General features: G+C 33.1%; 1 protein-coding gene and 1 pseudogene across 1 annotated transcript; both read left to right on the top strand.

The window, feature by feature from the left end:
* Positions 1-17,270: 17,270 nt before the first annotated feature.
* LOC123902424 (protein SIEVE ELEMENT OCCLUSION B-like) lies at positions 17,271-20,910 on the top strand. The gene is made up of 7 exons (XM_045952157.1): positions 17,271-17,618; positions 17,746-17,835; positions 18,525-18,958; positions 19,033-19,127; positions 19,286-19,419; positions 19,505-19,963; positions 20,056-20,910. Exons 1-7 carry the CDS (start codon positions 17,403-17,405, stop codon positions 20,629-20,631), a joined length of 2,004 nt encoding a protein of 667 aa, XP_045808113.1. The 5' UTR covers positions 17,271-17,402; the 3' UTR covers positions 20,632-20,910.
* A 36-nt stretch (positions 20,911-20,946) lies between these two features.
* On the top strand, positions 20,947-23,716 carry LOC123889503 (annotated as a pseudogene).
* Positions 23,717-24,753: the final 1,037 nt, after the last annotated feature.

Below are 24,753 nucleotides of genomic sequence, written 5' to 3' on the forward strand. Positions count from 1 at the left end.
CAATATTTTATTTACATATTAAAAATCTAAAAAATATTTATTTCTCTTACTTTAGTTATTCAATTAATCATAACCCTTTAAATCATCAGCCTTAGATTTACAAAGCAACACTAGAATACGGTAGGTCGATTATTGGTCCTTTGGGTTCGATATCTTTTAAAACTACACGACACGACTGTATACTTGCGGTCATTGTTGTCGGCACACGATCACCTACTCTGGGGGATACCAATCCAGGAAGGAAATCCACTAATAGCTCTAGTTACTAAGACCTCCAGCAAACCCTAGGATTTACGCCTTAAACTAAGACCTCCAGCAAACCCTTGGTTTACGCCTTATAACCTCGACACTACTCATGCAACTTCTGCCTAGGAACTTCCTAGACATGAGATCCCATCTCACTTCCACTCACACAACACAACCTGTGTTGATTATACAATGTTGGGAAAGATGTGGCGACAACTTGCCAAGACAACACTTCACTTTTGCTTAAAAGCTTCAAGTGAATCACACACGGTAAACTCCGTACTTCAAAGCTTAGGAGTAACCTTAAACTAATAAACTTACTTCTTAGCTCGTGTTATAGAATCCACAAGCAAGAATTACAATCAAATAATAAAAGACTCAACAAAGACTCAATATGTGAACTAATATTTTTCAATCAGATACTTAGTCTTGAACTTGGTCTTCGTATATATAATGATCTAGCACGCTCCTCTTTCTTCATTACTCATAGGACGCTCCTTGTAGCTCATAAAAGGTGATCTGATTCTCTTTTGATCTTCATCAAGAATGTGTATAAACTTTCCAAAAGTGTTTAAGGACTTTATAGGATAATTGTGATCATACCGTTGTACCATTAAATCTGTCTTATCCTTAAAACTCCTGATCAGATCAGATCTCTATTACGCGTGCTTTTAAAGTGGATTTCCATAAATAGCAGATGCTCTCATAAATGCGCGAGATTTCCTTGAATAAATATGATGTTGTAACATGTTTTCCAACATCTTGTTAGTATATTTGTTTTAGCAAAATTAAGCCAATTCAAATATCCAACAAGTTGGAAAGACTCAACTCACTCCATGGCTTCAATGGACTAGCGTTGGAACTGACAAAATGAAGACTGAATAAGTATGAACTAATTAGCTTAATACAGTTAGTTAGTTAGTTAGCTTGCAATTCAAGTTAGTTAGGTTGTTAGAGTTTGTTAGCCAAGTTGGTTATTAGTTTGTAACTGACTCAACTATATAAACTCTACACATACTTGTAATTGTACTCAATTCCATTTCAATAAAGAAAACTTAATCTTCTTCTTCACTGTTTAGTTTCTTTCTTTTGTGCTTCAAGCTCCATCAATGGAGTTTTCACTTGTAACTTTGGTATCAGTTTACTTTCTTGTTATGGTATCAGAGCGTCTCAATTGAGCGTTCTGCTGCGCCATTCCTTCTTTTTCCTTTCTTCTTGTTCCGTTTTCTCTTAGTTTCATCCATTTGTTTTGCTCTTTCATCTTGCACAATGGTGCGTCCTCGTGCTAGTTCAAGCAATATGAATGAAATGCCTGCATTTCCTACACTTTCTGATCCTTCACAGAATCCTTACTATGTTCATCCCAATGAAAGTGCAACTGCAGCACTTGTTACTCCTCCACTTGATGGCAAGAATTATCATGCGTGGTCAAGATCCATGATGAAGGCTGTGATAATGAAGAATAAGCTTCGTTTCTTGGATGGATCTTGTCCTATGCCAGATCGTTTTGATCCTTCATATGAGCCATGGATTCGTTGTAACAATTTAGTGTTGTCTTGGTTGATGAATTCAGTGATTCCTGCTATTTCTCAAAGTCTTGTGTATACTGATTCTGCATCACAAGCGTGGAATGATCTCAAGGCTCGTTTTTCTCGTGCTGATAGGGTACGTGTTTCTACTTTACAACGTGAATTGTATGCTCTTCGTCAAGATTCTTCCTCTGTTACAGAATTTTTCACAAAATTGAAAAGTTTATGGCAAGAATTAGAGCTTTATCGTCCTATTCCCAACTGTACTTGTACTTTTCCTTGTGTTTGTGAAGCTATGCAAAACGCTAAGAAGTTTAGGGAAGAGGATTTGATTCTTCTGTTTCTTACTGGACTGAATGATAACTATGCTATGGCTAGATCTCATATTTTGATGATGGAACCCTTTCCTCAGTTAAATTCAGTATTTGGAATGATCATTCAACATGAGGGACTTAATAAGTTGGATGTTGTTGATGATCCAACTGAGCAATCATCTGCTGCAATCAATTTCACTAGACAAGCTTATGGAAAAGGCTTTATTCCTCCAAAATCTGATAAGAAATGCACTTATTGCCATAAGAATAATCATGTTGTTGATAACTGTTTTAGGAAGCATGGTTTCCCACCTGGTTATAGGTTTCGAGATGGTACTGTTGTTGGTAGCAAGGGACAAGGTCAGGCCAGTGCAAATTGTGTTGATAGTGCTGATTCTGAGCCCAAGGATCAGGCTGACAATCGTATGGCCACCTTTAGCACTGAAGAATATCAAGCCTTGATGTCTCTGCTGAAGTCAAGTACCAAGCCTGCAGGTGAAGGACCCTCTCAAGTGCATAATGTCACTAGATGTGTTGCTTCTTCCTACAGTGATAAACAAGGTACTAATCCCAATTTTTTAGACATGTGGATCTTAGATAGTGGAGCTACAGATCATGTATGTGCTTCCTTGAGTTTATTCACTGCATATAAGGAAGTTCCACCTATTCCTGTCAAATTGCCTAATGGGAGCATTGTTAGTACCAATATAATAGGAGATATCAACATCACTTCTCAGCTTACATTGAAAAATGTTCTTTACATGCCACATTTTAGCTTCAATCTCATATCTGTTTCAAGAGTGACAAGTGATTTGGATTGTGTTTTTGCCTTCACTGATACTTTATGCTTCATACAAAATTCAATGCAGAAGATGATTGGTTCGGGTAGATTAATCAATGGCTTATACTACCTTGAAGGTACACAATCTCAGAGTTCACTTCCAACAGGTAAGCATTGTAATGCTTTAGGTATTCCGAAAACTGCCTTATGGCATTTTAGATTTGGCCATACTTCTCAGAAAAGATTAGAAATTTTACACAAATTGTATCCCAATATTGATATCAATAAAGATGAATTTTGCTGTGACATATGCCACCTAGCTAAACAAAGAAAACTACCTTATGATCTAAGTAACAGTAGGGCTTCTAGTTGCTTAGAGTTGCTTCACATGGATATTTGGGGTCCCTTTGCAACTCCCACACCACATGGACATAGATACTTCTTAACCATTGTTGATGATCACACCAGATTTACATAGATTATATTGTTAAAAGGCAAGTTTGAAACAGCTTCCAAAATTCAAGAATTTATTCAGTTTTCTGAAGAACATTTTGGTCATAAAGTGAAATACTTGAGAAGTGACAATGGCCCTGAATTTCTATGCTTGTCAAAATATTATGTCAGTAAGGGAATAATTCATCAGACAAGTTGTGTCAACACACCTCAACAAAATGGGAGAGTAGAGAGGAAACACCAATGTATATTGAATATAGCCAGAGCCTTGATGATACAATCTCACCTTCCACCAAGATATTGGGGTTATGCAGTACTTCACTCAGTTTTTATTATGAATAGAGTTCCTTCTAATGCTATTCAAGGTGAGATACCTTTCACTGCCTTACATAACAAGTTACCAGACTTGTCACAGTTGAAAGTCTTTGGTTCTCTATGCTACGTGTCCAATCAAGACCATCACAGATCAAAGCTTGATCATAGAGCTAGAAAATGTGTTTATCTTGGTGTTAAACCTGGTATGAAGGGATATGTAGCTCTAGATCTACGTACAATCATGAAATTTTAGTATCCAGAAATGTAGTTTTTGAAGAAACTATATTTCCTTATCCTGTCAATCCATCCAAACCTTCCTGGGAGTACTTGGTGCCTCCTACTAACATCCATTCATCACACATTGCACCTAATATAACTACAAATGACCAAGACACCACAAATAGCCCTTCAATACACCAAAACGTCCCACATATTGACCCTATTCCTTATCCTGTCACTCAAAATTCTAGTTCACCAGTTGATCATACTTCATCTCCCACTTCTCCCATTGATAATGATCAGCAAAATGACTCTACTTCACCTATTTCCATACCTCCACCAGAGTCTCCACCCACAATTCCACTTAGAAAGTCAACCAGAACTTCAAAACCACCTTCACATCTTCTAGATTATCACTGCAACTCTATCACTCATACAACTCCCTATCCTATCTCTCACTTCATTAGTCATGATAATCTATCTCCTTCATACTCCACTTACTGTCTCTCTCTCCTCACTGATAAGGAACCTGATAGTTATGCAGAAGCTTCAAAGCATAATTGTTGGATCAAGGCTATGCAACATGAGCTCACTGCACTAGCCAACAATAACACTTGGATTATAGTTGATTTACCAGCAGGTGTGAAGCCTATTGGAAATAAATGGGTGTATAAGATCAAAAGAAAGGCTGATGGTTCTATAGATAGATATAAGGCACGACTGGTTGCAAAAGGTTATAATCAAATTGAAGGTGTGGACTACTTTCAAACTTTTTCACCAGTTGCAAAGATGACTACTATAAGAACTGTATTGACTGTGGCAGCCATTCAAAATTGGCACATACATCAACTTGATGTGGACAACGCCTTTCTTCATGGAGACTTAGATGAGGATGTGTATATGAAGCTTCCTCAGGGTCTGCAGGGCACTTCAACCAATCAAGTCTGCAAGTTAACTAAGTCTTTGTATGGCCTGAAACAAGCAAGCAGAAAGTGGTACGAAAAATTGTCACAATTTCTCACTACCATTGGTTATACACAGATGCTTTCTGACCCCACCTTATTCACTAAATCTACTAAGGACAGTTTTACTACTATCATTGTATATGTAGATGACATTGTGCTGACTGGCAATAGCTTAGCAGAAATTGAAGCCACTAAGTCTTGCCTGCATAAAGCATTTGGTATAAAGGACATTGGCACATTAAAATTCTTTCTTGGCTTGGAAGTAGCCCATTCACAACAAGGCATTACACTTTGTCAGAGAAAGTATTGCCTAGACCTTCTCACTGAGACAGGTACCTTGGGCTGCAAGCCATCCAGTGTTCCCATGGATCCCAGCAATAGAGTTCATCATGATGACAGTGAACCTCACCCAAATATCACTGAATATAGAGCTCTAGTTGGAAAACTGCTGTATCTAACCTCTACAAGGCCTGATATAGCTTTTCCTGTGCAACAACTTAGTCAATTTCTTGATGCACCTACTTCAGCACATTTCAAAGCAGCTCAGAAGGTATTGAGATACCTCAAAGGCAACCCTGGCACAGGTCTCTTTTTTCCCAGAAATTCTTCATTACAGTTAATGGGATTCAGTGATGCTGATTGGGGAGGCTGTCCAGATAGTAGAAGATCCATCACAGGTTACTGTTTTTTCATTGGACAATCCTTAATCTGTTGGAAATCTAAAAAGCAGCTGACTGTATCTAAGTCCTCCTCTGAGGCAGAGTACCGTGCTTTAGCTTCAGCTACACGTGAATTGCAATGGTTGAGCTATCTGCTGAGAGATTTGCAAGTTCACACAGACAAGCTACCAGCATTGTATTGTGACAGTCAAAGTGCTTTGCACATTGCCACTAACCCTGTCTTCCATGAAAGAACAAAGCATCTAGATATAGACTGCCACATAGTCAGAGAACGGCTTCAAGAGGGCCTCATGAAGCTCTTGCCTATATCTGGTTACAACCAACTTGCAGACATCTTGACAAAAGCCTTGCATCCAGCTAATTTTCATAGATTGTTTTCCAAGCTTGGCCTTATTAACATCTTCAGGCCTCAGCTTGAGGGGGTGTGACAAAATGAAGACTGAATAAGTATGAACTAATTAGCTTAATACAGTTAGTTAGTTAGTTAGCTTGAAATTCAAGTTAGTTAGGTTGTTAGAGTTTGTTAGCCAAGTTGGTTATTAGTTTGTAACTGACTCAACTATATAAACTCTACACATACTTGTAATTGTACTCAATTCAATTTCAATAAAGAAAACTTAATCTTCTTCTTCACTGTTTAGTTTCTTTCTTTTGTGCTTCAAGCTCCATCAATGGAGTTTTCACTTGTAACTTTGGTATCAGTTTACTTTCTTGTTAGGAACAATTCCCGGTTTATGTCTTTTGGGTTATCATCACCATTGTGGCAATTGTTACTCAGATCGAATGTCTCACTACCGATTCGTAAGTTTTACTGTATTATTTTGAATTAAGTTAGGTACATTGATAAGTGCAAAGAGTATTAAGTATTAACATCATATATAATCAACCCACTTGGGTTGGTCTGGTGCTATTGACTTGGGACCTGAAAGTGTGCTCCTCTTTAAGGTCTCAGGTTCGATTCTCTCTAGTACCAATTTGGGTGAGCTAATTTAGCTTATTAAAAAAAAAATCATATATAATCAGCAAATTGAGGAATTGATGTTTATTTTCAGGGATAAGAGGCAGAACTTGTCTCAATTTGGTGAAAAGATTAACATCATAATCAGCAAATTGAGGAACCATGTGACACAGTGCAATATACTTATTGGTAATTAGCTTACCATAAAATTTTATTACATTGAGATTAATTTTGATGCACTATACTTAAGTTATTGGTAACACAGTGAATCGATCACAAACCATTATGTTAAATTTTTATGTTTTTGTTTTATCAAACCCAAATATAAGTATATGTTCCTCCCTTTTAAAGGAAATAATTTGAATTCTTAGGTGACTCTTTAAGTAATTGGCATATTATTATTGTTGTTCTTGCTGCTGCTGCTGTTATGTAAATTGTACTATTAATGATTAAGTCCAAATAAGTTAGTGTAATTAAATATGTTGCTATTTTTATAGAGAATATAGGTTTGGGAGAGTAACCAAGAAGCTAAAGGTGGCAAGAGTGTTCTCTACATTGGTTGAAGAGATTAAAGCAATTAAAGCAATAAAGGGTGACCCTCAAAGTTGCGACCTTACGGACCCTATTGTCGACAGTGAGAGGAGTCCAGTTCTGCTGCTTATGGGTGGGGGCATGGGATCTGGAAAAAGCACTGTTCTTAAAGACGTTCTGAATGAGTAACTATCGTCTTAACTCTACTGCTTCAATAATCATTTTTCAATTCCAATAGTTGCAAATGATATGAACCATATGTGTATATGGATGGATATTTGGTTTCACTGTTTCTGCAAGATAATGCCACTTGCCATTAAATTCTTAATTCTATGTAGTTCTACCAATACACTAATAGGCCCTGCAACAAGTATTCTAAGGTCATTAGTTAAGGAATCAATAAAAAGAAAATTTGTCTTGAAAATACAAGTTAACGTTATCATTGTTAGCGGCCAACACTCGGTGGGATTTAGTCCCACATCGGATAGATAGGATTCTTGATAAGAGTTTATAAAGAGGAGGCAATCCTCACCTTACAAGCCGGTTTTGTAAGGATGAGTTAGGCCTCGATATTCATGACAATCATAATGTAATTAACTAATATTTTCTCATATAAACTTACCTTCTTCAACTTCTTTACAAATGCCCTGAAGATCCGTGATAGCATAATATTCTATACAATGTACAGTAATGCAAGTGTTGCCCCTCAACGACAAAAACTATGAACATTGTACTTATTATGTGTATAGTTTGTGTGCCCTTTACCTTTTTTCCTTTGCTTCGTCCCTGATTAAATGATTTTGGCAGATCATTTCCGCCAGAAGCTGCTTCAAATGTGGTGGTCGTTGAAGCAGATGCTTTTAAGGAGAGTGATGTCATATATAAAGCTCTTAACTCTAGGGGTAACCATGATGAAATGCTCCAAAGTGCTGAACTGGTATGCTTTTAGTCTGTGTGAAGCTTTCATGTTATTATTTTCACTATATTCCCTAATTAGCTTGTCAACAAAATCTAATAGGTGCATCAGTCTTCCACCGATGCTGCATCATCTCTGCTAGTGACGGCTTTAAATAAGGGGCGAGATGTGATCATGGATGGTACCTTATCATGGGAACCTTTTGTAGAGCAAACAATTGCCATGGCAAGAAATATTCACAAATGTAAGTACAGAATGGGGGTAGGGTATAAAGTAGCCGAGGACGGGACAATTACTGAAAATTACTGGGAGCAAGTGAATGAGGCAGAAGAACACCAATCGGAGACAAATTGTAAAAGGGAACTACATACCCGAAAGCCTTACAGAATTGTGCTAGTTGGTGTGGTTTGTGATGGTGGTCTTGCTGTTGTTAGAGGCATTAGGTAATTAATTAATTGCTTGTGAATTCAGCTAATTGCTAAACTGTAAATGCATTTTTTTAGATATATATGATAGTTAACATTTTTCATTGAAATTTGGACAGGAGAGCTATCATGACAAAAAGGGCAGTGAGGGTGAAATCACAATTGGAATCTCACAAAAGATTTGCTAATGCATTTCCAAGTTATTGTAAACTTGTTGACAGTGCTAAGCTATATTGCACAAATGATATTCGTGGTCCACCAAAGGTAACAAACAATGTTGCATACTATTTTGATGAAATGGTTATGGTTGATTTTACACATTATTAACATGGCAAAAAGGGTAACTTAATTGTACTACATAATACAGAAAATAGAGTGGAAGAATGATTCTCACAATCTACAATTGGAAGCTGAAGTTCTCAAATGCTTGAAAATGATAAGCAGTGTAAATACTGATGCAGATTCCATCTACGAACTTTATAATGAATACAACCCTACTATGAGACCAGGTTCTGTTTGGAATAACATTGTTCTTTCTCCTTCAAAGTTAAATGATCAGAAAGAATTAAGGGAATCCATTCAGAAAATAGAAAAATCCATTAGAAAACAATAATTACTCCCTCCATCCTTTTTTATAAGTACAAAGGTGCTTGTAAAAAAATGGAGGGAGTAGTTATTGTTTTCATTAAGAAAAGTTGACATGGTAATTATTGTATATATTTAGTGTGTCACTATTACTAAAACAGCTATGACATATGTCGCGAAAGATTTCATCCGAATTTTTCAAGAACACTGTTTTAATATTTCTTTGTCTTGTATATAATATAGCAGGGAAAAAAACTATCCATCCTAAGAAAAATAAAAAGTAAATTTTTATGTACTTAGAGTTTAGTCGTGTACTGTGGCATTGAGAAATATTATTCAAAATTTTAATTTTAATTAAAATAAACTAATATAAAAATATACCATAACATTATGTCTGATTGTTTATTGAGCAAGGATTAATAAAAATACAATCCAACTCAACCCTCATATTTTGTTGTGTTTTTAAATTCATTTTCATTTTTGAACCTGCAATCGAACCTCTGTCTGTTGAGCGAGGATTTGAAGCTTCTGTTTTGTTCCTATATATATGGGATCTGAAATCTGCTACATTTGTTTTTCTGGCAAAAAACAATCACTGAGCTTCGTTGGAGATGTTTGACGATCTGGGACCTAATACATGATACATTTCCTTATTTGTAAAAAAATTAATCATGAAATTAGTTTAATTCAAAAATGCCTTCTTGTAGCTTTACCCATTTCAACTCAGCACTATTCTAATTCTTGAAAAATCTAATTTATAGTGTTCTTTTATTAGCTAAAAAATGGTGGGATTTTCTGTTGTTTTGATCTTATTCTTTTGTTTTCATCATCCAGTCTGATTTAGATATTTTGTACCGTATGAACCAGTCAATCTGAAGACAAATCCTGTCCGGATTGTGTGATCTATAAGGTGCGTTTGATTTGCTAAAAAATAAGGGACACAACAGAACAAAAATAGTTGTCCATAATGACTCAGAGGATATAGACATCAGAAGTTACGTCCATCAGAGGTTGAGAACCTCAGGACTTGGTATCTCAGAAGCTAGCCAAACTCTGATGTGATCCTGGTTTCTGTGAAGATTCGTCATTGAAGGTCAACTCTTTTACCAATGAAGAAAACGACCTCTCAAGAAGATCAGAGCAGCATCTTACATTTTTCCTAGTCTCTAGGAGAGAACGTGACTTGTCTGGTCTCTTAGCTGAATAAGGAAAGTCTTCTCTGCACCAGGTCAAAGTTACTGAAACTCTTACTCTGTTTTGGATAACATCCAAACTGCATCAAGACATATGCAAGAAGACAAGCTTATCTTCATCAACGGTCATATGCAACGATTACTTTTCTCAGTAATATAAATACTAGATGAAGTGGATTGCATATCAATAACACACGCACGAACAAGCTATCATCTTACAATCTAAGAATACAAACTCACATCCTCTAAACCGAGAATTCCATTCTTACTCAAAATACCTTGATGTCTTTGTGTACTCATTGTATTTAATCTTTAAGGTTCTTTAAGAGTATTGTATTACACTCAACAAACTTTATTTACTTTCTTAAGTTTGAGAAGTCTCTTGTTGTGTGCTTGAGCATTGTGTAGAAGTCTCTTGCTAAGTGCTTGAGCATTTGTAATCTTGTGTGATTATAGTGAAATCCCTTGGAAGTGCAAGGGGACTGGACTACTCTCGTTTTGTGAGAGGAACCAGTATAAATCTGCTGTTCTCTCTCTCTCTCTCTCTCTCTCTCTCCTTTGTGTGCTTGATTTATTTATCCGCCGCTAAGTACTTATGTTCGAAGTTGAAAAAGTTTTAACTTACCAAAACACAATTCAACCCCCCCTTCTTGTGTTTTCACACCTTCAGTATATGTGTTCGATTTGTACTATGTATCAATTAATCTTGGTTATTAAGGAAGTTAACTCACCTTAAACATGTGACAAGGGGTCTCAAACTCGATTTTGTATATAGAAAAATCTTAATCGAGGTGTTAAAGATATAGTTAGTATTTAGGAGAATTAGTTAGTAGTTTGTTTATGGTTATATATAGACTTTGATATAATCTTTTATTCTCACTTTTCTCATTTGTAATATTTTTTCTTCATCAATATTATACACTTTTGAGCTATTTTTTCTCCTTCTCCCATAAATGTCATACATCAAGTTTCTTTAACTCATTTTTGCTTATATTTTGAAACGGATAGAGTATTCCCCTCGACCATTTAAATATTATTGTCTCATGGTTGCAAATGCAATACATCACTATATACCTTATAATTTGTTTTGCATTTCTCTACTCTCTTATTTTTTTTTTATTATGTTGTCATTCTTCTCTTCTTTTTTTTTTCTATGTTTCAAGAGTAGAGATTATAGCTAGGATTATTACTCCCTCCGGACACAATTATAAGCAAAAATCACTTTTTAAATTAGTGAAAAAGAAATGTATCTAGTCAATAATATAGATCAGATACATTACTTTTTCAATGAATCTAAAAAGTGAATTTTGTTTATAATTATGTTTGGAAGGATTATCTCTCTATTATTGATAATATTACTTTCCTGAATTTCAAGTGGTATACATTAATGTAGTTTGTAATCTATCTAAAAATGTAAAAGTTACAAAATTTTATTCAATTGTCTAAAAAATCAGTTATATAACTGAATAGAAATATTATAAATTTATGTGCCAAAAAAAAAGAAATATTATAAATTTATGTACCAAAAAAAATATTATAAATTTAGCTGGTTATATAGAATTTTTAAATATTTATTAATAAAGTCAAAAAATTTGCACCCCTGGTCCTGGATGGCTCCGCCACTCTGCGCAAGCAACTAGTGTTTCAGTATAAATTAATATTGTTTGCAGGATTATAGTTGGATTAAAAATGAGTGATTTTCCCAGCTCATTCTAAACTTAAAAAAAAAAATACTTTCTTGGCCTTTTAGTAACGGAGTATGAAACAAAGTTTTATCTTAGTTAGAGATATCGTTACAAACCGGAGTCGAAGGTAGAAATCGTTTTCTTTTATTTGGTGATTTGTTCAAAATGAAAGACAAAGGTCATGTCCGGTACTTGGTATGGTTGGCAACCACTTGGAATATTTGGAATCTTCGCAATAAAGTAATTTTTAAGGGCAATATTCCGGATGTTTCGTCGTTATTGGAGACAATCAAACTTCATTCTTGGTTGTGGTTCACTAGTCGATATGGGCGTAGGACTTGTACTCCTTTTCCTTTTTGGTGTTTAAATCCTATGTCTTGTATTCTGAGCACTTAGTTTAGTGCTCTTTATTGTAAGGGTTTGAGTACCCCTTATACTTCCTTATAATAAAATTTTGATTATAAAAAAAAAAAACTAAAAAAAAATACATATTGAACCCAATATTCATTGTATTTGTAGTAGAAAAGAGAGGGAGAGAGGCAGAGAGCAATTATTTATTTATCTATGAAGTAGAGAGAGCTACGTCACAAGAAAATCTTATGATTGCGTCACAGTACTTGAGGTGTAAAATTGCGAAACAGATGGTTGATAATTTAATTATATGGTTGTTGTAATTAAGATCATTATATGTATTATAACTGTTTCGCAGATGGTTGTTGTAATTTAACGCAAAATGCAATTAAATTATCAACCATTCGATTTAAATGAATCATTAAGATCATTATACCTCCGTCCCTAATTATAAGACCTTGTTTTTGATTTACCTTGTTTTGACCGTATTTTTCTAATAATATATAAATGTAAATATTAGCATATAAGATCTTGCTCAATTTGTTTTGATGAGTATTTATAAAATATTAAATTTTTCATAATTTTTACTAATAGACAATTAAAGATATTAGTAATCAAAATTGTGCATTGACGTACGTGCAATGATCAAACAAGATCTTATAATTAGCGACAGAGGTAGTATGTATTATAACTGTCCAATGTAAAATTAATGGACAAGATCAATTAATGCGTGTCACTGCATTATTTATAAAATATTGAATTCAAATGATTAATAAGTTTCAATGTCACTTTTTTTTGTGTGACCAACCTAAACAAAATTTTATTGATCTTAGGATGTTAGGAAGATAAATTTGGTGAAATGAGTTAAAGTTTTTCTCGATAGGACATTGGAGGGTTGGAGTAGGGTTAGAGAATTTAATTTACCGCTTTTAGGAAAGTGTAGTTGGATTGGAGGTTGTTGATTTTGATCAAGAAGGGTTGTAGTTCAAGGTGTTGATTACTAAATATGACGTGGAGCATGGGCGCGTGAAGTAGGGTGGAGGAGGACATCTAATTGGTGGAAGGATGTGTTTGATGTTAGAGAATAAGTTAGATTGAGTGTTTGGCGACCCACGGTTTGAAAATAACATTATGTAGCATGAGTACTCTTAAAATGGTGAAGTACCCGTATTGGGTACGTACCAGTACCAGATACTTCATGGTACTTGTATGGTACGCACCGATTCCGTACCCATTTTTATTTGGTTGATTTATGATGATGAATACGGAAAAAATATATTGGTTGTTGAAAAATCTCTTAAAATATTAAATTTTTTATTATATTTCAATTATCTCTCATTTTTTATGAAAATAGTTGAGACGGTGGACCAAAAAAATTAAATCTTCAAAGCATGATAATAATAATTAACTTAAAAATAATTTTTCTAATATTTTATATTAACGTACCCGTACCTTAAATTTTCTAAAAATATCGTACCGCACCAGTACCAGTACCGAATACCGGTACCGTACTCGTACCTAGGCAACATAGATATTTAGTAGGATGATGGGTATTGGTGAACAAATGTCTTTTTGGAAAGATAAGTGATTAGGTGAGTAATTTCTTGTTAATGTCAAATTTAGTAGACTAATTGATTTAGTTTTCGTCAAAAAGTTATAGTGGCGGAATTGTACATGAGGGGTAGGGCACGGGTGGAGATGGCGTCGGTGCTTTTTTTTGTGGGAGGAGGAGTTGTATTTAGAATGTTGTGTTATGTTGGAGAAAATTTTCTTGCAGATGCTCAAGATCGTTGGAAGTTCCGATACAAGGCATTCATTTAGGGTAGTTTACCATTTGCTAACTCACCTTGTTTGTTGGCAGTTGCTATTTAAAGGTTTTATTTTTTATTTGAATATGTAGTTGCCTAACATCGGGTGTAGAATTGGATAACAGAGAGGAGGTAATTTTGTGTTGTTCTTTTTAAACTCTTTTATCTTTGCTTTTGTTAGGCATACTTTTTGCTTGACTTTGCGTTAATATATATCTTTTATTTGGTTTCTTCAACAAAAATAAATGAAGAGTAAATTCTCTAGTTAATCATGTATATTTGTCAACAAAAAAAAAACTTGTATAAATAAATAATTTTATTTATATAAAAATATAATTACATCGCAATGAAAATTATGTTTTAAATTTTACAACACCCATTATTTTGAAACAAAATCAAAAATTAAAAAACTCAAGTTTTGAAATGGAGAGAATAGCTATATTATTAAAAATATTAGTTAATTATGTTTAATTTTTTTTAAGTAATAAAAAATATAATTTTATTTTTCAACATATCTTTTCTCATAGAGATGCTCTTAAGAAATATTGAGAAGCATCCAATTTTGTTTCCTTAACTTTTACTCCGGTCATTTATGTTCGCTTAGAAAATGTATATGAGATTTTGAAAATCAAAACCCTAAGACTATGGGCTTATTTGAAACAATTTTGCTTTTTAGTTTTTAAAATGTGCTTTATAAAAGTGTTTTCGAAAACTGTTTTTAAGGAGAGAAAAATAAAATTTCTTAAACCTGTTTTCTTTTTTAGTTTTAAAAATAAAACACAGAAAGTAATTTTTGAAAACACTTTTGGAAAACTAGATTGCTAAATTGGAGATATATAGTCCCTGAATTTATAACAAGTTCAAATTTGTGATAATACAATGTGCATGTTTATTGAAAAGTCGATCTAGGTTTATTACTCAAATTCAAATGAATATTTTAGTTTTATGTGTTCCTTGATAACATGGGTATATTGATAGCATGTTTTATCAAGGTTTAGTTTTATGTGTTCCTTGATTGTGGATCACTTTAAATCTAGCCGGTGAGATCTCTGACATAATATACCCATTAACTTATCAAGCCAACAAATACCACATGGACAATACAACTTCTGAATAAAATAAATAATTTTAATATTTATGAGTCCAATCGGCAAAAATTTAAGGTATTAAATAAATTTTGTGTCGTAGGATATTTGATTGACAAAATATATTATTTTGATATTTTAGACAACTTGTGCAGAGAACAAAAAGTTATCTCGTAGTTCTGTGGGGTACAAAAATTTCAATTTTTGTCCTGTCACTTGGCCTTAGTTGTCCAGTACCGAAAATAATTTTAAAATCAAACACATAACGTTTGATAAAAATCAATTTTATGTAATTCTCAATTCTTTTGAATTCATTTGTACTACATCCAGGGACGGATCCAGACATGAAAATTCGGTGTGGCTAAAATCTTAAAAAATATATAACAAAAAAAAAATATAAAAATAAAGAAACAATGACATAAAAAAGATAATGTATTAATTAAGGCATAAGGTTCTTGATACACCAGTTCAAACTAATAGCAGAAAAAAAAAAAAAGAAAAAAAAAGACATCTTTAAACTATAGAGGCCACTAAAACAAGCAAAACGGCTAATTAAAACACTAATTCCTGGGTCTATTTCCAAGGATTCATAATCAACAAGTTTAATACCCTCACTTGGATGTTGAGTTTCTGTTGCTTCTACGGTCGCCGAAGAACTAGTTATACCATTAGGTTTTGGATTAAAAATAAATAAGCATATAATAGCTACATATTTATTGTTTTTAATTTTAAAAAATAACAAATTGGAGTAGCAAAATGATAAATATAAACACAAGCCATGTTTTGAGGGAGTATGGTTACAAGATATGTACATCAAAAGCACAAACAAAAAAAAATTGTGAAAAATCTGGTGTGGCTTTAGCCACACATAGTCCCTACTTGTATCCGTCCCTGACTACATCCGTTTTTAAATATAGGACTCTAGTTAGTTTTGATTATTAATAATTTATATTGTTTTACAAATTTATCTTTGAGGAGAGATATATATAATATACGATCTCTTTACCATATGAATTATACTCACATAAACTAATTAATTTTTTTATTACATACTACATAAAGTAACATAATTATATATAAGTATCTTAGATAATTTTTTTTTAATGCGTTTAAAATTTAAAAGATATCTTATAGAAATAAATAAAGCGAACATATATTTAAGGGTTAAATATATTTTTAGTCCTTATATTTTACACTGTTTTTAATAATAGTAGCTATATTTTACAAACAGAATGCTGATGTGGCAATTGCGAATCCAATATTTTAATGAGATGTCCAATAACATGGTGACACATGTCAGCATAGTGTCATTTTTATTTTTAATAATTATTAAAAATACAAGGAAGAAGAGAATCGAATTCAAGGAAGAAGAGTTTGGGTTATGCGAAGACGAAAATGGAATGGTTTTGCGTCCCTCAGAGTATTTATCTGAATTTAGGGGTTATGCGTTTCAAAACATTTTTCAAAAAAATCAATTTTTTATTTATTTAAAGAATTCACTTTTTTTTTTTATTTTACTTGTGTTTGTTTCAGATTTTTTCCAAAAATCATTTTAGTAAAAAATTATTTTTTCTTCCAAATGAAATTCAAAATCTATTTTTTAAAAAAATATTTTCTTAAAAAATAGATTTTTGTGATTGTAATCAAACAGAAAATAACTTTAGATTTTTTTTTAAAATCTCTACGAAAAAATATCTAGATTTTTAAAAAAAAAAATAAAAAAATTTTAAAGCTTAAACAAACAGGCTCTAATCATAAATGACAGAAAAGTAATACTCCCTCTAGCCCTTAATTTAAGAAAAAATTTACTTTTTATATACATTGAAAGATTAATGTATCTAGCCCATAATATAGTATAAATACATCAATATTCTATTGTATCTAAAAAATGAACTTATTCTTATATTAAAGATTGGAGGGAGTAGTTTTTTTGGGTCAAGGAAAGTAATAGTTTTTTTTATTTTTATTTTATTTGAAATGATTTTGATGTAAAAAGATTGCTACACTAAAACAAAGCATTTAAAGCAAACCAACACAGCTTAATGTCTAGCTCAGAAAAATACTTATTAAGAGAGACGTCAACCATCTCAACATCTCAGTCAATATAAGATACTATTACTGTTATTAGTCTGAGCACACTTGGTAAATAACATGCCAATAATAATAACTCTACATCATGTTCACATGAGCTTATCCTAAAAGAAAAAAAATTTAAAAATGAAAACCAATTACTAATTGCTTGGAAAATTCTAGCTCTCAAGGCTATAAATAGGGCAATGAAACTATCACACAAATCACCAAAAATCTTCTTGTAAACCATAACCATAAATTAATAACTCATATCACAAGAGTATTTCTATATTATGGCTTGTCTAGTGAGAACATTTCTTACAAAACAACACGTTCTCATTAGTGAGAATAATGATCATAACCCTTTAACCATGTCTGATGAACTCATTTTGGAAGAGATTTATTCAACACATGTTCATAGTCACACTAAGTTTGATGCTGAATCTCTTTTTAACATTGCTGCTGACATCCTTAAGCGTTCAACCCATGTTGTTGAAAACGTTGTGCAAGTATGTCGTATTATTTGTACCTTAATAATCATTATATAAATTTTTTGTTTTATCTATGCATTTTGATTTTTGTGATTTTGCCAACATTTAGTTAATAATATTGTTAACATTTGTTTAATTATTACAGGGACGTCATGTAAAACAGGAATTATATAACACACATCCCCCTGCTAGCTTCACTTCACCGTTGTGTACTTTGAAGCAAATTAATTCCGAGGTCTTTATTTAATATTTCATTTTAAACTAAGTATGTGTGTGTGTGTGTGTGTGTGATGAAAGGAAAAAATATTGTAGCTTGATGAGAGATTTCACTAAAGGTTATAATATTCTCTAATAGAAAACATATGGTAGCTTGATACGAACATTTTTTTTCCACAACCACCAAATCTGGTCCAGGAGCCAGCCTAATCTGGTTCGGGAGTTAGTTCTGGCATCAAGTTGTTACAGCCTCTTTCGATCATAGTTACGGGAATCAAAACCATAGTTCTCTTTAGTGCTAATCACCACTAGAACTACAAGCTATTCTAAAATGGATTAAATTTGATTAAAAATGGTTTAATGGTGGATCTGAACTATTCGAAGCAAAAATTAAATATGATAAAAGGGTTAAATAAGTCTTTTCCTCCTACAATTTTTTTTGTCAAGTAGTTTGATGGTTAGAAATTTCATTTGTAAGGTGAATAAGTGAGGTGTTCGGGGTTCAAACACCGACCCTTACATATATATAATGCGATGTCCCTGCCAACTGATCTAAGCTCGGAGATACTCATTCCTAGAAATTTAATCCTAATTAAAAAATGACCCACATGTTATAAAGAACACATAATATATATTTTATTAAATGATGCACATTTTGAAAATAAGCTGATAGATTGAGTGTATGTATGTATGGATGGTGGCATGCAGATGTCATGCAAGGTTCCAGGTGAGGAAATTGCTTTCAAAACAACACTAGCAATCCTGGAAAAGCTTTCACAGTATTCATGGACTGCAAAAGGAGTGCTTACTCTTTCTGCATTTGCCATTGAATATGGAGAGTTCTGGATGCTATCAGAGCATCAATCAACTGAACCAATTGCGAAATCATTAGCCATATTGAAGAGAGTGCCTCAACTCACCAATCTTGAAGCACTGAAAAAACACCACAATGCAATTTTGGAACTCAACACTCTGATCAAGACAACTTTGCAAGTGATTGATATCATCATTGAGCTGGAAAGACTCAGCTCAATTCATGGCATCAATGCAGTGCCTTTAGAACAATTCCCGGTAGATGTCTTTTGGGTTATCATCACCATTGTTGCAATTGTTACTCAGATCGAATGCCTCACTACTGATTCGTAAGTTTTATTGCAAAGAATATTAACATCATATATAATTAGCAAATTGATGAACTGATTTTCATTTTCTTTAGGGATAAGAGGCAGAACTTATCTCAATTTGGTCAAAAGATTAACATCATAATCAGCAAATTGAGGAACCACGTGGCAGAATGCGCTATACTTATTGGTAATTAGCTTACCATAAAATTTTATTACAATGGCTAATTCTTATAATTTATCATTTGTATTGGATTCGGCAAAAAAAATTGTTTGAATTAATTGTCAGAACAAATGAAAGGGTCATGCTAATGTGTGCCTACGGGCACATGTTATTTGAATTCTCAGCTGAAGCGGAGTATATGAAGACACTCAGGAATCTATTTCAAACCCCGACTGAAGTCATGGAAGTGTTCAAAGTGCTGATTTTTCACAAAGATGCTCCACAAGAAGCCATCTATGATGGTTCCACTAAAACATTGGTTAGTAGTAAAATGGTAAAGAGTGTGTTTACTGTAATTGTTAACAAATCAAATATAAAATTTGTATGTTTTTATAATTTACCAGGTTAAAATTAACGAGTTGAAAACGAAGGATGTGCTCTTGTTGATTTCGACCCTAGACATCAGCGATGAAGACATCACAATGTTGATTCCAATTTATGAACGTTTAAAGAGAGAACAAAACCAATACAAGATTATGTGGATTCCAATTGTGGAGGAATGGAATGACAAGCAAAGGAAACAATTTAATTCTTTGAAGTCTAAAATGCCTTGGTATGTGTTGCATCACTTTGCACCCATAAAAGGCATCAAGTACATTAAGGAGGAACTACATTTCATGCAGAAGCCTTTGTTTGTTGTGTTGAACCCAAAAGGAATGATTTTACATGATAATGCATTCCATATGATTCAAGTTTGGGGGGTAAAGGCTTTCCCTTTCACCAAATCCAGAGAAATAATATTAACAAAAGAATCAATGTGGATTGATTCCTTGTTGGTTGATATTGATATAAAGATTAAATGGGTAAGTATTTGGATGGCCACAAATATTTTTATTAAACTTTAGTTTATCATATTTTTCATTCAATTTATGTATGTTTACTTTGAAAAATGAAGGAGGAGGAAAAGTGTGTGATCATTTATGGAGGTACAAGTGCGACATGGATCGAACAGTTCACTGAGGCTGCTGGTAAACTAGCAAGTGATACCAGTATTAAGCAGACAAATACTACAATTGAGTTGTTCTCGTTGGCGAAAGAGAACAAAAATGTAGTTAGCAAATTTTGGAACAAGGTAGAGAGTTTGTTTGTGACAAAAATGCATGATGAAACAAACACTATAACACAACAAGTTGAGAAATTGCTTTCTTACAAGAATGAGGATGGGTGGGCAATCGTGACCCAAGGGTCGGTTGTGGCTTTTGTTGGCCATGGAAAAACAGTTTTGACGACAATCAAAGAATCGGGCAAATGGATAGGTGGCGTGAGCAAGAAGGGATTACAAGATTCACTTAAAGATTATCATAACATTGTTGCTAAATCTGTTCGTATTTGCTCTCACCTTGAGATTCATAATGCTGCTGGAAAAGTTCCTGATTTTATTGTTTGTCCAGATTGTAATCGCACAATGGAAGTGTTTATTACCTATAAGTGTTGCCACATTAATGAGGATAAGGCTAATGGTGATCATTAGCTATATATAGCATTGGTGAGTTATGTATTAATTAACTATATATGTCTTGTTATTGCATTTTAATATCTATAGTCCTTTCCTTTGAGTGTACGTGAGATCAATATCAGTTTATGTACCCTTATGGGATTGATGCAGCCATGAGTCTTGCATTATTGTTGATCACAGTAAGATCACAAATGCAACTAGAATAAGGCTATTTGTAACTTTGTTTCATTTTGTATTGGTGTTATGAATAAAATGTTATTTTAAGATTTCACTTTTGAGTGTTTTTGTTCTACTTCAAGCTTAAAGTATGGTGGTACTTTCTAAAACCTGATGGCGTTTTCGGTAAGTGTATGTATTGAATCGTGCAAGTAATATCTTTAAAACGGTTATTTTTATTCGATTGAACAAAAGACTTCAGTTTGATTGGTTGCAATTGCAATTAAAATAACAACGAAAATTTCTTAAAATTTGATATAATAATAATAATAATAATAATAATATCAGGGATGAGTATTCTTTGCGTACTAACCCTATATTATTAGTCTAATTCTAATATTGAATTCATTCAAGATGTTGTTACCAATTTCCTAGATTGTTTAATCATAATCTCTTAGCAATTAAACCTTTATTCTTAAGATAATTCATAATCTCTTAGCAAATTTAAAATTAAGAATAAGCATATAATTAAGGCAAGAATATGTAATCTCAGGCATTTACAAATTTCACTCTCGTTTCAAATCACGAATCATAAATCAATTTAAAAGTAATCAAGTAATAAAAAGCATTATAAGAACATAAACTTTAAATTTCAACTTTATTTATTTTTTTCTCTCATTGATCAAAACAAAGCACCGTGAAGCCACTAACATTGGTCTAGTGGTGAGGAGTTTTGGTAGTATGATTATATGATATGATATGTTTGATTAATAAATCATGTAATACCATCAAAAATTGGTCCAAACTAAACCATGTTTGATTAATAAATCGATTATATGATATGTTTTAAAGAAGTCATGTAATACCATTAAAAATATTTGTGGTAGAAAAAACGTTCGTGACGTGGACAATGACTCACATGACGTCTATATGATGGTGGCATGCAGATGTCATGCAAGGATCCAAGTGAGGAAATTGCTTTCAAAACAACACTAGAAATCCTGAAAAAGCTATCAAACTATTCATGGACTGCAAAAGGAGTGCTTACTCTTTCTGCATTTGCTATTGAATATGGAGAATTCTGGATACTATCAAAGTTTCAACCAACTGAACCACTTGCCAAATCATTGGCCATATTGAAGAGAGTGCCTCAACTCACCAATCTTGAAGCACTGAAAAAACACCACAATGCAATTTTGGAACTCAACAATCTGATCAAGACAACTTTGCAAGTGATTGATATCATCATTGAGTTGGAAAGACTCAACTCACTCCATGGCTTCAATGGACTAGCGTTGGAACAATTCCCGGTTTATGTCTTTTGGGTTATCATCATCACCATTGTTGCAATTGTTACTCAGATTGAATGTCTCACTACCGATTCGTAAGTTTTAGTGTATTATTTTGAATTAAGTTAGGTACATACATTGATAAGTGCAAAGAGTATTAAGTATTAACATCATATATAATCAACCCACTTGGGTTGGTCTGATGCTATTGACTTGGGACCTGAAAGTGTGCTCCTCTTTAAGGTCTCAGGTTCGATTTTCTCTGGTACCAATTTGGGTGAGCTAATTTAGCTTATTAAAAAAAAATATCATATATAATCAGCAAATTGAGGAATTGATGTTTATTTTCAGGGATAAGAGGCAGAACTTGTCTCAATTTGGTGAAAAGATTAACATCATAATCAGCAAATTGAGGAACCATGTGACACAGTGCAATATACTTATTGGTAATTAGCTTACCATAAAATTTTATTACATTGAGATTAATTTTGATGCACTCTACTTATTGGTAACACAGTGAATCGATCACAAACCATTATGTTAAATTTTTATGTTTTTGTTTTATCAAACCCAAATATAAGTATATGTTCCTCCCTTTTAAAGGAAATAATTTGAATTCTTAGGTGAAGCAGAGTATAAGAAGACACTCAAGAATCTTTTTCAAAGCCCGACAGAAGTCATGGAAGTGTTCAAACTTCAAAGTGTTCATCTTTAACAAAGATGCCCCACAAGAATCAATCTATTAAACTTACTTACTTTGTGGGTTACTTACTTGTACAAGTTTATCTATTTAAATTAAGAAAATGAATATTATGACTAAAGAAAATTTATGTTCACTTTGAAAAATGAAGGAGGAGGAAAAATGTGTGATCATTTATGGAGGTACAAATGCGACATGGATCGAACAATTCACCGAGTCTGCTAGTAAAGTAGCAAATGATACCAGTATTAAGCAGACAAATACTAGAATTGAGTTGGTCTCCTTGGGGAATGATAAGTCAAATGTGGTAAGCAAATTTTGGAACAAGGTAGAGAGTTTGTTTGTGAGCAAGATGCATGATAAAACAAACACTATAACACAACATGTTGAGAAATTGCTTTCTTACAAGAATGAGGAAGGGTGGGCCATTATAACCAAAGGGTCTGTTGTGGCTTAATTATGTTGGCCATGGGAAAACAGTTTTGATGACAGTGAAAGAGTCTGGAAAATGGATAGGCGAGGTGAGCAAGAAGGGATTTGAAGATTCATTTAAAGAACATCATAATAAGGTTGCTAAAACCGTTCGTATTTGCTCTCACCTTGAGATTCATAATGTTGCTGGAAAAATTCCTGATTTTATCGAGTGTCCAGATTGTAATCGCACAATGGAAGTGTTTATTACCTATAAGTGTTGCCACATTAGCTATATATAGCATTGGTGAGCTATGCACTATGTTCAATTATTGTATTTTCATATTTATGTATGGTCCTTTCATTTGAGTGTGAGATCAAAATTCAGTTTATCTACCTACCCTTATGGGATGCAATGCAGCCATGAGTCATGCATTATTGTTGATCACAGTATGATAACAAATGCAACTAGAATAAGGCTATTTGTCAACTTTGTTTCATTTTGTATCGGTGTTATGATTTATGAATAAATGGTATTTTAAGATTTCACTTTTTTGAGATTTTTAGTTCTGCTTCAAGCTTAAAGCACTATCATAATTTCTTCTGCAACTAAAAAATGTAAATTATGTTTATGGCACTCACAACTTTCTAGACCAGAAAATTGCAACCTATCAAGCACAAACATCAGACACACGATATAGAGATTGACACATAGACATCAATAATAATTAAGTGAAATGTCAAATACCCCTTAAATTTTATAATTCATCAAATACACCCTTAAATTTGAAAATTGTCAAATACAGTACACCCTTGAATTTGTGAGACGCCTATTGAATACCTCATGCTCTGTTTACTCCATCTATTGTGATGACGTGACAATTAAATACATATGTGACAACTGCCAATGTGGCGCCACATCACATGAGCTATTTGATCAGTATACACGTCGCAAGGGATAATTGACTAAAATTTACAAGACTCACAATAATGTCTTAATTTTTTATTTGTTTTATGATTAAACTTATAATATTTTTTACGGTAAGTTTGATTAAATACAATAAAAAGTTTGATATTTTTTAATATATTGATGGATTCCCGCGAGAATTGTAAAGATATGCGAGAATGGGAGTGAGGAAAGAATAATCTCCAAAATAGAGGATAAGGATGTGAAATATTTTAGATAGTGAAAAAGGGAATAAAAAATTATCACCCTAAGATGTCATACTAGGCTCTGTTTGGTAACACAAATAAGCTAGCTTATAGCTTATTATATGAGCTTATAAGCTTGTTTCAAAAAATTAGAGGTGTTTGGTAACAAGCTTTTTGTACTAGCTTATAGCTTTTTTTCAGATGCTATTTCAAGTAGCATTTGAGCTTATAGCTTATAGCTTTTTACACTTTATTCTATTTTTACCCTTTAATTTAATAACTACTCACTCTAAAAAATAAACTACCCACTATCAATTATGTAATTTTATATTTAATAACCACTTTAAAAGCTAATTTTACCAAACATTTTAATTTCAATAAGCTAGCTTTTCAGCTATCAGCTATAAGCTAGCTTTTCAGCTATCAGCT

This window comes from Trifolium pratense, linkage group LG1 (genome assembly GCF_020283565.1).
Source record: "Trifolium pratense cultivar HEN17-A07 linkage group LG1, ARS_RC_1.1, whole genome shotgun sequence".
Lineage (NCBI taxonomy): Eukaryota > Viridiplantae > Streptophyta > Magnoliopsida > Fabales > Fabaceae > Trifolium > Trifolium pratense.

What these genes read in the sequence shown, in the direction of transcription:
- LOC123902424 (XM_045952157.1), top strand. Translation starts at nt 17,403, where the DNA reads ATGGCTTGTCTAGTGAGAACATTTCTTACAAAACAACACGTTCTCATT. An exon ending in TTGTTGAAAACGTTGTGCAA is followed by an intron (nt 17,619 to 17,745) that starts GTATGTCGTATT and finishes TAATTATTACAG; the next exon opens with GGACGTCATGTAAAACAGGA. An exon ending in TTGATATAAAGATTAAATGG is followed by an intron (nt 19,964 to 20,055) that starts GTAAGTATTTGG and finishes TGAAAAATGAAG; the next exon opens with GAGGAGGAAAAGTGTGTGAT.